We start from the raw sequence: 13,594 nt of genomic DNA on the forward strand, positions 1-13,594 counted from the left end.
AATTAAACGTAGGTTACATAGGAGATGGTTTCAGTCATTCTTACTAAAACCTGCACTGTCTTACATATCTGATGAATATGAGATGTACTCTACCAAGGGATTGTAATTTTAGAAGTACAAATTCTGTATTCTTCTATGTCCCTTCTCCTGGGCTGCAGCTTGATCGATTTTGTTACTAGTCTGTAAGTAAATCAGTACGCATGCAATCTTGCTTGCTCTGGAATTCTTTTGTTATTTTAGTAGCACACTGAGGCTTGAAATCGGCAGGGGTCTTCAACACATAGGAAGCATGAGGCATTTCTTTGAATGCCAGGGTAGTCGGAAAAGTTTAATGGGTAAGGTAACCCTCATAAATAAGCAAACATTTGAACATACCACTTACTCCCTGAATAGAAAGAACATGAATAGAACAAGAAAGGGATCACACAATGGAAGGAACATTTCAGAATGAATGTGATGCTGTGTCTGTATGCAGAGTATTCATTTGTGGCTTGTAATATTGCTGCATTTTTGTACATCTGTGTTATTCAACAGAGTTAACAGAAAAGTACTTAATACAGGACTTACCTTCCATAATGCAAGAACCAGAAGAGCAAAAAGGAGGAGTCCCCCTAATGTACTTCCTATTAAAATCCAAAAAGGAATGTGGGAATCTTCAGGCTTTGTGATTTCAAGGGTTATCTAAATAATAAGAAAAAAGGGTAATACAACTTAAAGAAAATAAATACATCTAAAATAACACACACACACACACACACACACACACACACACACACACACACACACACACACACACACACACACACACACACACACACACACACACACACACACACACACACACACACACACACACACACACACACACACACATCTTTATTCATCTAGATATTGCAAATGAATAGTTAACTTACTACCCCTAGAAGGCATTAGGCTTAATTTATTAAAGTATTATATCCACCCAAATTTGTTTTCATCTACTATCTTCATTCCTATCAGAAAAAAATGTAAATAAAATTTCCTATGGATTCACCAGTGAAATGGATGACCTTATTCTGTGGCTTGTTAAATTAATTTTGTTGTGTTCAGACTAATTTCATTTATTTTCTAATACAATAAAAGACATATTCAGAGCCGGACAGAGCATTTGTTGCTGTCATTTATTTGCTGCTTGAACATTACAGTAGGTGTGCATAGCTGGATACACATGCATATATAAGCTTATGTGCATGTGTGTTAGATATGATGCACTTTCTCCATGTGTTAGATATGCTGTTCTTCCTCCATTTTCAGGTGCACAGCCTAGGAGGCATTTTACATGCCTTCCCTAATCATAATCAAGTGTAAACGTCATAAGGTTTCAATTCATTGAGAGCATTTTCCCAGTTGCATCTTGTTGATAGCTGCTGTCCGTAAGGAAACACTGCTGGTATACCTTATATTTGTGTTCTGGCAGTGATGTAATGATTTTTTTATGTTTTTCATTTTCTTTGTGGTTATGTGGCTATGGAGCCATATTTAAGTTAAGAGGTATGTTGAAGTGAAGTCACACATGTGGAGTCAGTAGAAATTTACCTGACTTAATGGATAAAATGGTGATGGTGGTCTCTCGAAATAAGTGTGAGATCTAGAGGATGTGGGAAATTATATACTTACTTCACTCATGAATATGGGTGCAAACATTTTTTTCTTTTGTGCTAATATCTAGGTCAGCAAAGGTGAAATGAAACCCAGTGGCTACAGAGACACCTCAGTTTGTTAAAGTGAGGGCATTGATTAGTAACTGGATGGAACTGTTGGGGTTTATGGACTGCCTGGAGAAGGCAGAGGTGATGTGGGATGGGTTGATGGTGCGGGAGGATCAGGCTGAAGCAGTCTCGCTTCCGGGAACTTCTAAAAGCCAAGTATTTCAAAGGAGCCTCCTTCTAACCGTTGCCAGTCCCTCTTGGGGACTCTGCCGCTCCCAGCCGATGTCAGAAAAAGTAAATAAGGATTTAACTTGTGAAAACTTCCCTGCTTGAAATTTCCATTCAAGACTCTTCTCCTTTTGTTGGTGGCCACCACGACCCATCAACTGTTTTAGCCTTGTGCCTGTGCCAACTAAAGGAACTTGATGGCTTCGGCCTCTGAGCCATGCCAAGTTTTTGGATCCGCTTTTGGCCAAAAATGCCATTAAAGACCGACTACTCACTTTGGCAAACTGCGAAAGGAAAGGACCCCACTTCGCGCACGCTTGGTTTTTTTGGAAACCACGGTTAGGCCTTCAGTTGAGTGTCTCGTTTCAGCTGAAACCGGTGACTCAGTCCTTACCTCTACCGACTAGAAATCGCCCCACGAAGCTAAGCCCGGCTGAGAGCCCGGCCATCAATCTCCACCTTTCAGCTACAAGAAGCTACCGACACCATCCCATTGACATTTCTACCTCTGCATCGCAGCCACCCAGGCAGCTGCCAAAATATCTAATTCTTTTTCATAAAGCATTTAACACTGCCATCCTCGAAAGGCTCAATAAATGCCAAATCTGAGACCTCTCAAATCTTTCCTCCAGTTTGTCTTGCCTCAGGACAGCATTCTCCCTTATTGCTGCACTCCTTATATCATTGATTAGGTGCCCAGTCCTCCCCTCACCTCCTCCTGGCAACCGGCCTACCCTCCTAACCTCTACCAGGAAATCCTCTGATATTCACCCTGATCTGATTTTTCAGACCATCAGGAATCCCTTCACCCTTTGGAAAGGCCTATTCTGATTACTCCACCTTTGCGATCCCCATGCCCCTCTCCTCAGTGAAGAATTTATCTGAGGGGAGACTTTCAATTCCTTGGGGGGAACTTTGGCATTTGCTGGAAGGATTTTTTTTCGGGAGAGGGGCCAGACATTTTTACACTTGCCCCCAGCATAGAATTTTACATATTCATGAAACCTGCATAACTCTTCTTGATGTGCCAAATGATGATGGGCCTTTAGCCTGTCCATGATTCTTTAAACCTGACCCTTTATTACAGGTTGAGGATTCTCACTTCCCATTGTTCAGACCCATGCAGCATTTCCCCACTGCCATATGAAACCTACCCTCTGTTGCAGAACCACTGTACAAACCATGCTGCCAAAAAAGAGAGTTGCTCGGATTGCTCTTTCTGCCAGGGCAAAGGTTTAAAATTCTTTAACTCTCCTGACCAGGGCATATTGAGCAGAATAAAGCTGAATAAAATATTTCCCACTTGTTAGCTTTAGGGGCATTTTTCACCTAGGCCTTTTCTTCTGTGAACAAGAATCCTCGATAGAAACTTAAAATCACAGTATACCTTTCTGGATTAAGTTTAGTGGCTATTCTACACTGGTGGCTATGTTTACAACTCTCCTGGAAATAGATCAGCTTCAGAAGCAATGTCACTTCAGACTTCTAAGAGGCTAAGAGCCATGTCTGCAGTAAACCCTCAGAGCCTGCATTTTGGAAAAAAGTTAGAGAAAGTGGAAGAAAAAGATAAACTCCTGGATGGAATCTAGAAAAAAAGACTGCAATTTCAAGGCTACCTCAAAGGTAGAACCTCCGAGGAAAAGCAAAAACTGGCCAGACACAGCCCAGTTTTCAGAGAGCGAAATAGGCAGTTCAGGGCAGAAATAGATGCATGAGACCCAGCAGACAACACCTCCAGAAGCAGGGAGGGCAGAGGGCAGCCCTGCAACAGAGCAGCGAAGTAAGGGCCTACAAGGGTACAGGTAGGGCTACCTGAGACACGCCAGACCACACTACACTCACAAGCACAGGGACACCACTCCAGGACCCTTGGGTGGAAAGCTGGCTTTATTCTCAAAAGGGAACATGGTATTACAAATTGCAAATGGGCATTGCATTACTTAGAACACATGGACACACACAACTTCCAACATTACAACCTTCACGCCGGACCTTGCAGAACCTTCCTTCAAACCAGAACTTTACCAAACTAAGACAACAAGCGAATAAAATTTGATGAAAAGGGTAAAGACACAAATCTATATAGAAAGGCAACCATTTTACTCCAGACTCACTTCACCTATGAGAAAAAGAAAAGGATGTCCGACCTATTCCAACCCCAATGCACTGAAAAGAAAACAAATTGTCACAAAATTTGAACTTCATTACCTACAGCAACTTCAACCATGGGGAGTCTTGGCTGGTGACTCTAGATCTCAAGGAGGCATACCACATACCTATCTGCTGAGATCTGACCAGATTGCAGAAGCTTCCCGTCAGATCTTGCAAGATCAGAATTCTCAGCATTCTCAGCTGGCTCCTCTACACTGCAGCATGCTTCGAGCGAAATGCCACTCCGTAATTACATGCAGGCATGGGTATTCCAAATGCGCCTTAATTGGAATCTACCCATACCTGGACCTACGAAAGACAATCTGCCTGACAACACCTAGAAACCACTAAAAAACAAATCCTACCCATTGCACCTGTTACAGGCCTTGGTCAGACTAGCACCATCAACAAAGTCAAATCTTTAAATCTCCCAAAGGATGACCTTTTTGGGTATGTATCTCAACACAATATCCCAGAAAAATTTGCCAGAGAAAGAGAAACAAAACAGGCCTTCACTTCTTGCCTTCAACTTTACAAAGCAAAGCTAGTGCCCAAGAAAGGAATTACCTGGGTAAAGGCAATCTTACATCCATATGCCAGGATGGTGCCTTCCGCATATGAGAAATCTACCCAGAGCAATTAATGGCATCACAGTTTAGATGTATGGTCTACCAACCATGACAGCTTAGTCTCCATGAAAAGGAAATGGTGATCTCCTGAAACCTTTCAATCCAGTCCTTGCTTTCCTGCCAGGCCAAACAGACAAAACCTTCACCAAACCAGGGCTCCAGACCCACCACCACGGACGTGCAGACTTTCAACAAAAGCACATGGGGGAGACACATGTCAAGGCCTATGGTTGAGGCACCAGTCCAAAAGGCACATAAACCAAAAGGAGAAAACTGCAGGATGCATGCATCAGGAGCTACAGCCAGAAATCCATGCTGGCAGGAGGGACAACACCAGCAGACACAATCACGGGACACATACAATAAGGGAGACAACGCACGCGATAACATTTAGGCAGCATCCACCATGTGATTCAGGGAACCTAATCTGGAAATCTCATCTTCCTCCCCTGAATCACCAGACCAGGAAAAGAGAATTCACTAGCAGACAGCTTAAGCAGAACTACCACGAACCTGCATGCTGGATGCTGATGGATACAATCTTTCAACTCATAACAAACAAATGGGGACCAGACCTTGAAATGCTTCACACCTCCCCACTCCACCACCTCAAATTCTCCAAACTCAACCACCACTCACACTGGGCCTGCCTGGACTCTGACTTCTTCAGCAGCTGGAATGCTGGAGTGCCTCTCTTTCCACCCACCTCCAAAATTCCTGTACAAGGCTCTTTCCCAGATCTGGGAGGAAGGCTACTGATACTACTGAAGGTCTCCAGACTGCAGGCGGCAGCACTGGACAGACTATGAAGCCCAGCCTCTCGAGAACTCTCGCTCCCTCCCCTCCTATATCAACTTTGAACCTGCTAGCAAATTTCTTCTAGCAGAATCAAACTTGAAAACACTGCAGCTAACTGCCTGGAAAATTGCTTAAACAAAACAAAAACAAACTGTCTTAAGGTCAAGGACATTGTCCTATCTTGCAGTCCTGGCCAAGGGAAGACCCTCTCAGAAAAAGCTAAATGGAACATTTGGAAGACAACAACAACATGGGTACAGACAAGGCTCACAGTGGCCACAGTAGCACACTAAGATACTTACTAGCTAAAATTGTTCCACAAATGTTTACATGAATTCTTCCATTAATTCTCATGTCATTCAAACTTCAGCATAGCAAATTCATGGATCCTCCTATCTCTACCCTCTCTCTCCCTAGATTTTTAAGAGAGGATCAAATGTTAAACCTCCAAGGAGACCCTCTGCCAGCATGGGATCTCAATTTTTCCATGGAAAAAACTGACTTACCCTTTTGAACCAGCAGCATCAACAGACTTACAGTTCTTATCTTGAAAACTAGTTTTCTGGCAATCACTCTGAAAGAATTCTCCGAATTTCAGACAGACAATGGCGGTGGAAAGTGCAGGCTTTCTCATTTTGGCACAGCCTCTCCTTTCTCTGAGAACTTACTCTACTCAGAAATCATCAGTGGTATCCAGGGTAACTTTAACCAAGGGCTATTCCAGACCCTAACCTTCAGAACAAACCCAGAAACTATAAAAAACTATTGCACACCTTGGATGTACACAGACAACTATGCTACTATCTGGAAGAACTAAAACCAGCAGAAAAACTGACCAACTTTTTGTAGCATATGCAACTGGAGTCCAAGGAAAGCTAAGACCAAAAAAACAATTTCAAAATGGATAGGAAATTGCATTCGCTTTTCTTTACTGGACTTTCATGGAAAGACTTGCTCCTGAAAAATTCAGCCTCATTCCACAGCAGCATAGCTTTACACTACAGCTTTCCACCAGGGGTGGTACAGCTTTTCTCGGTATCAAGAAGCTACCTACTTGAGAAGGCACTACTTGGAGCTCTATGCATACATTCTTCCTTTTTTCAATTCCTTCAGTTTCAGATTTCTGCAGTTTAGTTTTTTGCTGCACTTTTATTACCCATCCTTGGCAATATTACACCATTAGCCAGGCCCTGGTATTCTATTCTTGGTATATGTCCTTGATGCATGATGAAGGACATAGTACAGTTTTTGTATGTGTATGTAAATGTATATGTCATCTAGGTATGCATCTACAGTCAGCAGTATCTGCCCTCCATCTGTCCCTTTCCCTCTGTCCACTCCTTAGGTGAGGCTGGGGAATCTATTAGCTGGGTTTGTATGTAATGGTGTATATATATGTATTTATGTTTTGTTATATTTTTTTTTTTTTTTTTTTATCTTTTAGGAATTTTCAACATTTACCTTCTTTCTATCTGGGGCACCTGGGGCTGAGGAAGAAACACTGAGGAAAATGCTTTATATTCTGCCTATACCTGACGCCGGGGAAAGTGGAAAGTCACGGAGCCAGGCCAGCCAGACTTTTTGGAATCCGGCCCGGAAGGGCTGCCTGGAGGCAGGACAAACCCATATGTTATGTGACTGCAGCAGCATACCTATGGGGACTCTACATTTTATGGTAGGTACAAAACTGTACTTTCTATTTGCTATAAATAATATACTTGACATGGTTAGGTGGGATTTCCAACTTATTGTGCTGGAGTATGCAGAGCTTCAGTTGCATTTTGTTAACATGGTTAAAGCCTTGCACATGAATGCAGGTATGAAGACAGCAGTTAAGACGGAGTTATCTGATAGGGCTGATGAAGGGAGAAAGGCAGCCAGACAGGGGGGTTGTTGTTAACTGATACTAATGATATAAATAATTAAAATTATTCAAGAACTGAATTACTTCTACTGGGCTTTTAGTATAAACATTATGGCGATGAGAATGGATAAAATACCATCAAATATGTATTTGTAGGTTAACAGTATTACTCTTCTTATGGAGTTACTAGGCTTGGAGTCCAGGGGGACTACTGTGGAGCTTTGCCCAAATTATCAGTTGTCACAAACACTGTCTGATTAAGTGACTTGCTTAAGGTCAGTAGGCAAATAAGGATTGAGGGAATCAAACCCTGTACCACACGAGCTACAGTTCAATAACTTAAACAAATTGCCACCTGCCAGATAAAATTCATGAACTAAGTCTTATAAAAACTTAGGCACACGAATCAACAACATATTACAGTACACTCAAAATGCTCTGAATTCAGTAGTAGAGGCCTACAGCAGGCAGGCCTAGTGTAAGAACTATTTCAGCTACAGATCTGAAGACACTTAGTTTAATTTGATCAATTGAGTGTAATTCCAGCTTTTGTAGTTATTCCAAATCAGACAGTCACATGCTTGAGTAAGTCCAAAGGTTTACTAAATGTATATTGCTTTACAAAAAATATGGCCTATCAAATAGGGTTATTAAATCTCAATGAACAGAGCATACATTGCAAGCATTATACAGGTAAATTATGCTTGGCTTATAAAGCAATACATAATAAAACATTTTGACTTTTACTGGGGCTAAAATTACATATAAAACAAAAGCACACAAGCATTGTGAACTAGCTTATCTTTTCTCTATTTTAAAGGTTTCAAGTGAATGAAATTTTTGAAAAGTTAAGTCAATATCATGGAATAAACTCATTAATGTTATTAGGCAGGCTGTAACTTTGTGTATTTTTAGAATCATATTAGACTGGTTGAAATCAGCTGTTTTCACACAGGTATTTTTAAAGTCAGGGCCAGCCTATAAGCCAGAACCTGTGAACCTGAAACACATCTCCACTTACTTCTAACCTATGTGAGCATATTGTCCTACTGCTGGCTTTCAGGATTTTTAGCATTCTTTCATTACCCATCAGTAAGAATGTTTACAACTCAGTCAAAACTGCAATGAGATTTGCATATTCATTTTAATTCCTGGTTTTCTAGACCTATCTCTGCTGCCCAGTACTACTTGGGGCTAAACTTTTCACTTCTTCAGTCTTTATTCCCTTGCTACTTGTCTGTTTGTGTTGATGCTTCAAGCATTTGTCTAAGGGACCATATTATGCTACAACACTGAATTAGGATATTTTGTGGTCAGACACTCCCCCTAAGATACTTTATTGTGTGTAAGATCCATTTTCACAGTGCTGCCAATGCATAGGGTCTATTTTAATGCTTGTCCACTCCAGAGGATGGATTTACAAAACCCAGTATTTAGTCTTGAAAATGATTTATGGGAAAGAAAAAGTTGACATGACTGAAAGCAATTGAAAATAAAAGTGATCACTAGGGCACAAGCCTGTGAATCAGCACTAGCAAGTGTCCCTTAGTGATGCTGGTGGTCAGTATGAGTAGTGCAATAATGTAGTGCTGCAACACAATTAGTCATGTATTACTCAGTGATGCATACCAAATAAAGCATACCATACATTAATGCTTCCTGAAAAACACATCTGATGCAACAGGCTACAACTGCAACAGTCTATTTTACACATTTACTATTTTGTAAGCTACCCACCCACGTGCCAAGCCACATACTCCACCCCTCCCATCTTCCCGACACCCTTGAAATGTTAGGTTGCAGGGGCTAATGGTACGAATGACAATAGGAAGCCATAATAAGTTACTGTAATTTAGCATGTCTTGCCCAATGCAGCAATTTGTTTTCATGATGGCACCATTTGGAGCTTCTTTGAACTGCACTTTGGAATTCAGCATCAGTGCTAAAACTTAGCCACAGCCCAGTCTTAATTACAATACTTGGGTTCTGATTCTGGCCCAGTGTTCTTTCTGCCAGGATACTGGTTTGTCTTGCTTAGAAAACTACAGTAACTCTGAATACTGAAGACAGTTTATGACAATCATGAATTACAAGCAGCACATCATTTTCTTTTATAATCATGTTTATATTCTGTCAATGTACATCATCTCCTTTTCTGGATGTATATATCATATGTTCATAGGTTCATAGGTGTGTACTAGACTAATGGCCCTGGAGTCTTTACAAGCCTAGCCCAAAGGATTACCCTGGCATTGTGCCACCCGACCTTAGTTCCCAGTGCCTCTGTCAAGTAGAGCCACTGGAGTGATCCCCGGGGTGACTTTTCTATTTCCCATCCACTCATCAAGATTTCTCTTGAAGAGGGCCAGTGAGGTGCTCTGCTTGCCATGCATGGGAAGTCTATTCTATAGCATGGGCAGTCTGTGGGTTACAAATCTGTCCCTCCAGCTTGTTCTGTTGTTTGTGGTAATGAGGTTGAGGTCTCTGGACCATGTAGTGTGGAGGGATTGGGATTTCTTTAGCTGAAGCATTTCTAACAGAGGTGGGTCAGACATGGCTTTGTAAGTCAAGCAGAGATTTGTCACACTGACAAATGTGAATATCCACTGATAATGTTGGTACTAACAAAATATGAAACTACTATAATATGGATAAATGTATTCCTTTAGTCAATGATTCTGCTGCCTTTGAAACAAAGAGTAATGGGAGATTTTATTTCTGTTTAATGAGTAGAACATCCAGTTGTCTTTATTTATAAAAGTGTTATTGCCACAGTTTTATATTGCCAGCCTGAAGATATCTGTTGACTGGTGCTGCAGATTAAACAATGTATTAGGTGACAAAAAAATCCAAAATGTACTTACATGCCGTCTAGGATCCTCTTCTCTAAATATAATATGACTCTGTATATCTTGCTCCAAGGATGCAGATGTTATAAGTTTCAGGGACTTAAATTTCATCTAAAAACAGTAAATAAACAAGATGTTTCAGTGTACTATTAAAACAGACTGCAAAAAAGTCATCATTTTGCTTATAGTTAAATATAATTTTAATTTTTATATCCATCTTAAACAATTTTTATGCCTGTTTTTTATTCCTCATACCTTGGGATTACCTCTGATCACTGACATCTCAGATATCCTGGCCCATTGATTCTTTTTCTTCTGCTACAATCTGGGGAGGGGCAAGATGGGATCCTAACAGCTATGTACAGAACCATATTAGGGCAGGGCAGCAAATTATTTAATTATGTTTCCTAATCTACCACACCTGTATCCAATGTGAACAATACAGAATACAAATGCTTGCTTCTTGCTTCTATGCATAGGATTGCTGGATTTATACTTCAGGCATGTGCAACAGAAGCATAGCTCACTCAGCTAGTGCCCAGTGCCAGTACCATGAACTAGTGCCCTACCCCCCAGAACTTTGCTGTATTATGCCAATTCCATACCATCCCCCCAGCTCTTCCATTGAAGAGGAAAGAAAAAGACATTCCTTCTACTGGCACACCTCAGGTGGCCAGATGCACAACATGCACCCCCCAGGCCCTATCATCCATTTTATTTAAAATAATAATACTGCTAATAATAATAATGATAATAATAATAATATTTTTTTCTTGTTATAAACTGTACAAAACTGCTCACTACAGATGTAGCAAACAGTTGTTACAGTTTATACCCTGCCTACACAGAGCACTAGGCACTGATGTTTTATTTAAAAAAAATATTCTAATAAACTGTAGCAAACCTGCTACAGTTTACCCTGCCTGATGGAGCACTAGGTGTATATATTTTACTTAACAAAAAAATTAATTCTTATAAACTGCAGCAAACAATTGCTGCAGTTCATACCCCACCTGCACAGGTTTTAGTTAAAAAAAAAGTTTGTGTTTTTTTTACTTTTAAACTGTAGCAAATTGCTTGCTACAGTGCAGCAGTTACTACAGTTTAGATCAAGCACAAATCACTACAGTGGTCAGGTTTGATTGCAAATGCAATACCAGCTTTTAAAAACCAGTATTGTATTAGAGGTTGGTACTGGCTGATTGCACCCCCCCCAACACTTTGCATCTGGAATAGTTGTCCTTCTTGCCCCACCCTAGCTACAGTAATGATATGCACACTACTGCAATTCCTTCTTCTTCCTGATTCACAGAGCTAATCTTTGTTCTTCACTAGTGGACACTCGATTGGTGGCAAATACTTCCCCCAAGAAGGCTCTCTGTCTGTTACTGTCTTTATTCTACTTTCCTTTCTCGATCCCAAGGTACTCAGGGAGCTAATGAAATCTGATGACAGGTCTCAGTATTGCATATGGACACTGCCTATATAGATCGCACCCTGTTTAGTTCCCAATATCAGATTACAAGTTTTGAGCTCTGTTAGTTTCAAAACTTTTAATAACTAATGCCTTCCTTTTTACACTGAAAAACCTAAATACCTGCTATCAGTCTTCTGTGTTTCAGAACTTTAAATGCATAATGTTACTGTCTTTACTTTCAAAAATATATAAAACTAATAAAATAAAATAAAATAATTACCTGGTGTCATTCTCTTTTGTTTCAAAAACAAAGTTATCCAATTGCATATGTTTTTGTTTCAAACACATAATTATCTGATTTTACCATGCTTAGTTACTAAAACCTATGTTTCCTGAGTTCACTTTCTTTATATTACCATTATGGTTCTCCCTTTAAATAAACACATAATAAGCTAGTCTCACCAAATTCAAAGGATGTAATAGAGGTATTTCAGGTTTAATGATTTGTTAGGCTGGCTGAAGAAGGTTAAATCAAACATTACAACAACTGTACGGTATTTAAGGTGTTACTACTTGCTCAATATGAAGTATACCAAGACCCTCAATGACAAACTGTCAGTTGTGTAGACAGAGCTAAGGAGTGGGTCCTGAGACAGATGAACAGACCAAATAGAGGTTCTGCAAGCACAGAGATTGCTAATGAGGCCTTGCACAATAATTTGCAATATAACACAGACAATGGATACTTCAGGGCCACAAAAGCACTGATTTAGCTATTTTTGGATATAAAACCCTGTGCAGGAGCTATAATCTTACTTTAGTCCTACCTTACAGCAACTTCAGTATGGTCAGAAACCTCTCCAATTTACTGGATAAACTGCCATCAACAAGTACATATAGAGGTGGGTTCACTCTTTGTATGTTACATTTTAATCACAAGGTGATCTGCTTCATAGGTTCATAAGTAAGTACTAAGCTAGCTGCTTTTGCAGGCCATTTTAGACAATTTCCCAAAGTTTAGTATGAAGTCTTTTACCTTGCATCTATGAGGTAAACACATTTACCACTATGCTAACTCCCAACCCTTTGAGGAAAAATACTAGGGTGGTTCTGGCATGATGGTTAAGGTCTTCACCATATAAACACACAATACAGGGTTTGAGTCTGACTACAGGTCATTAGCTAGGCTTAAAGTGGCCCTTCAGGGCAGTTAGTTGAGTATTCACCTATGAACTTCTGGTATTAGCGTTTTACCTCATAGAAAGTGCTCACGGGCGGGTAACATAACAGTAGTTTAACTCAGCCGGTAGCCTAAGTCCGGACAGATAACCCCTAGTCCATAACTGCAGTCATTTACTAAATTCAGCTTGCTCCTGTGGAAAACTAGAGTGTAAGTTAAAATTTCACCTGTAATTTCACCTTGTACTTAAAAATCAGGCCTTAGAAGTATCAACTGTGGGCTTCTATACTTACCTGTAGCATAGGTCCTTTAGGACCTAGAAAGCTCCTGATTGGTGTATCCCCGCTCCGCTTCGCCCTCGCTTCTCTTGGGCTCGCACCGCGCCCCACCCTGCCCCCTAATCCTACCCGCCCCCGCTATCTCTACATTTATTAGTGTAAAAACACATCCCACTTAGCTCTGAGCCAATCACGCTAGACCACCAACTTAATATATCTCCTCCCACAACCCCTGCTATTAGCATCTCTAGGCAACCACTTCCAGGACCCACCTATCCTATTAGTTAAATCCTCCTCTATAACATGGGGAAAGTAATAAAACTTATTATCCCACTTATTATTATCCCTTACTATTTATCCAGATACGAAAACCAAAAACTCAAGGGATTTCACTACCCCAAGGGCCAAACTTGTAATCTTAGAAATGCTCTCTCCAAAGAGACTTCTCCTCTTTATTACCCCACAAGAATCTTAAGAACTAATAGCATATATATCACCCAATCTTACCTAAA

At 40.5% G+C, this 13,594-nt stretch overlaps 1 protein-coding gene across 1 annotated transcript in view; it reads right to left on the minus strand.

Moving 5' to 3' along the window:
• Positions 1–13,594, minus strand: part of ITGA11 (integrin subunit alpha 11) — a 1,670,941-nt gene that overhangs the window by 53,168 nt on the left and 1,604,179 nt on the right. The window contains exons 28-29 of the mRNA XM_044077667.1: positions 10,223–10,318; positions 568–681 (exon numbers count right to left, since the gene is read on the minus strand). Of these exons, the coding sequence (XP_043933602.1) occupies positions 568–681; positions 10,223–10,318 (210 nt within the window). The remainder of the gene's footprint in view (positions 1–567; positions 682–10,222; positions 10,319–13,594) is intronic.

Source organism: Protopterus annectens, chromosome 7.part0 (genome assembly GCF_019279795.1).
Source record: "Protopterus annectens isolate FY-2018-M chromosome 7.part0, PAN1.0, whole genome shotgun sequence".
NCBI lineage: Eukaryota > Metazoa > Chordata > Ceratodontiformes > Protopteridae > Protopterus > Protopterus annectens.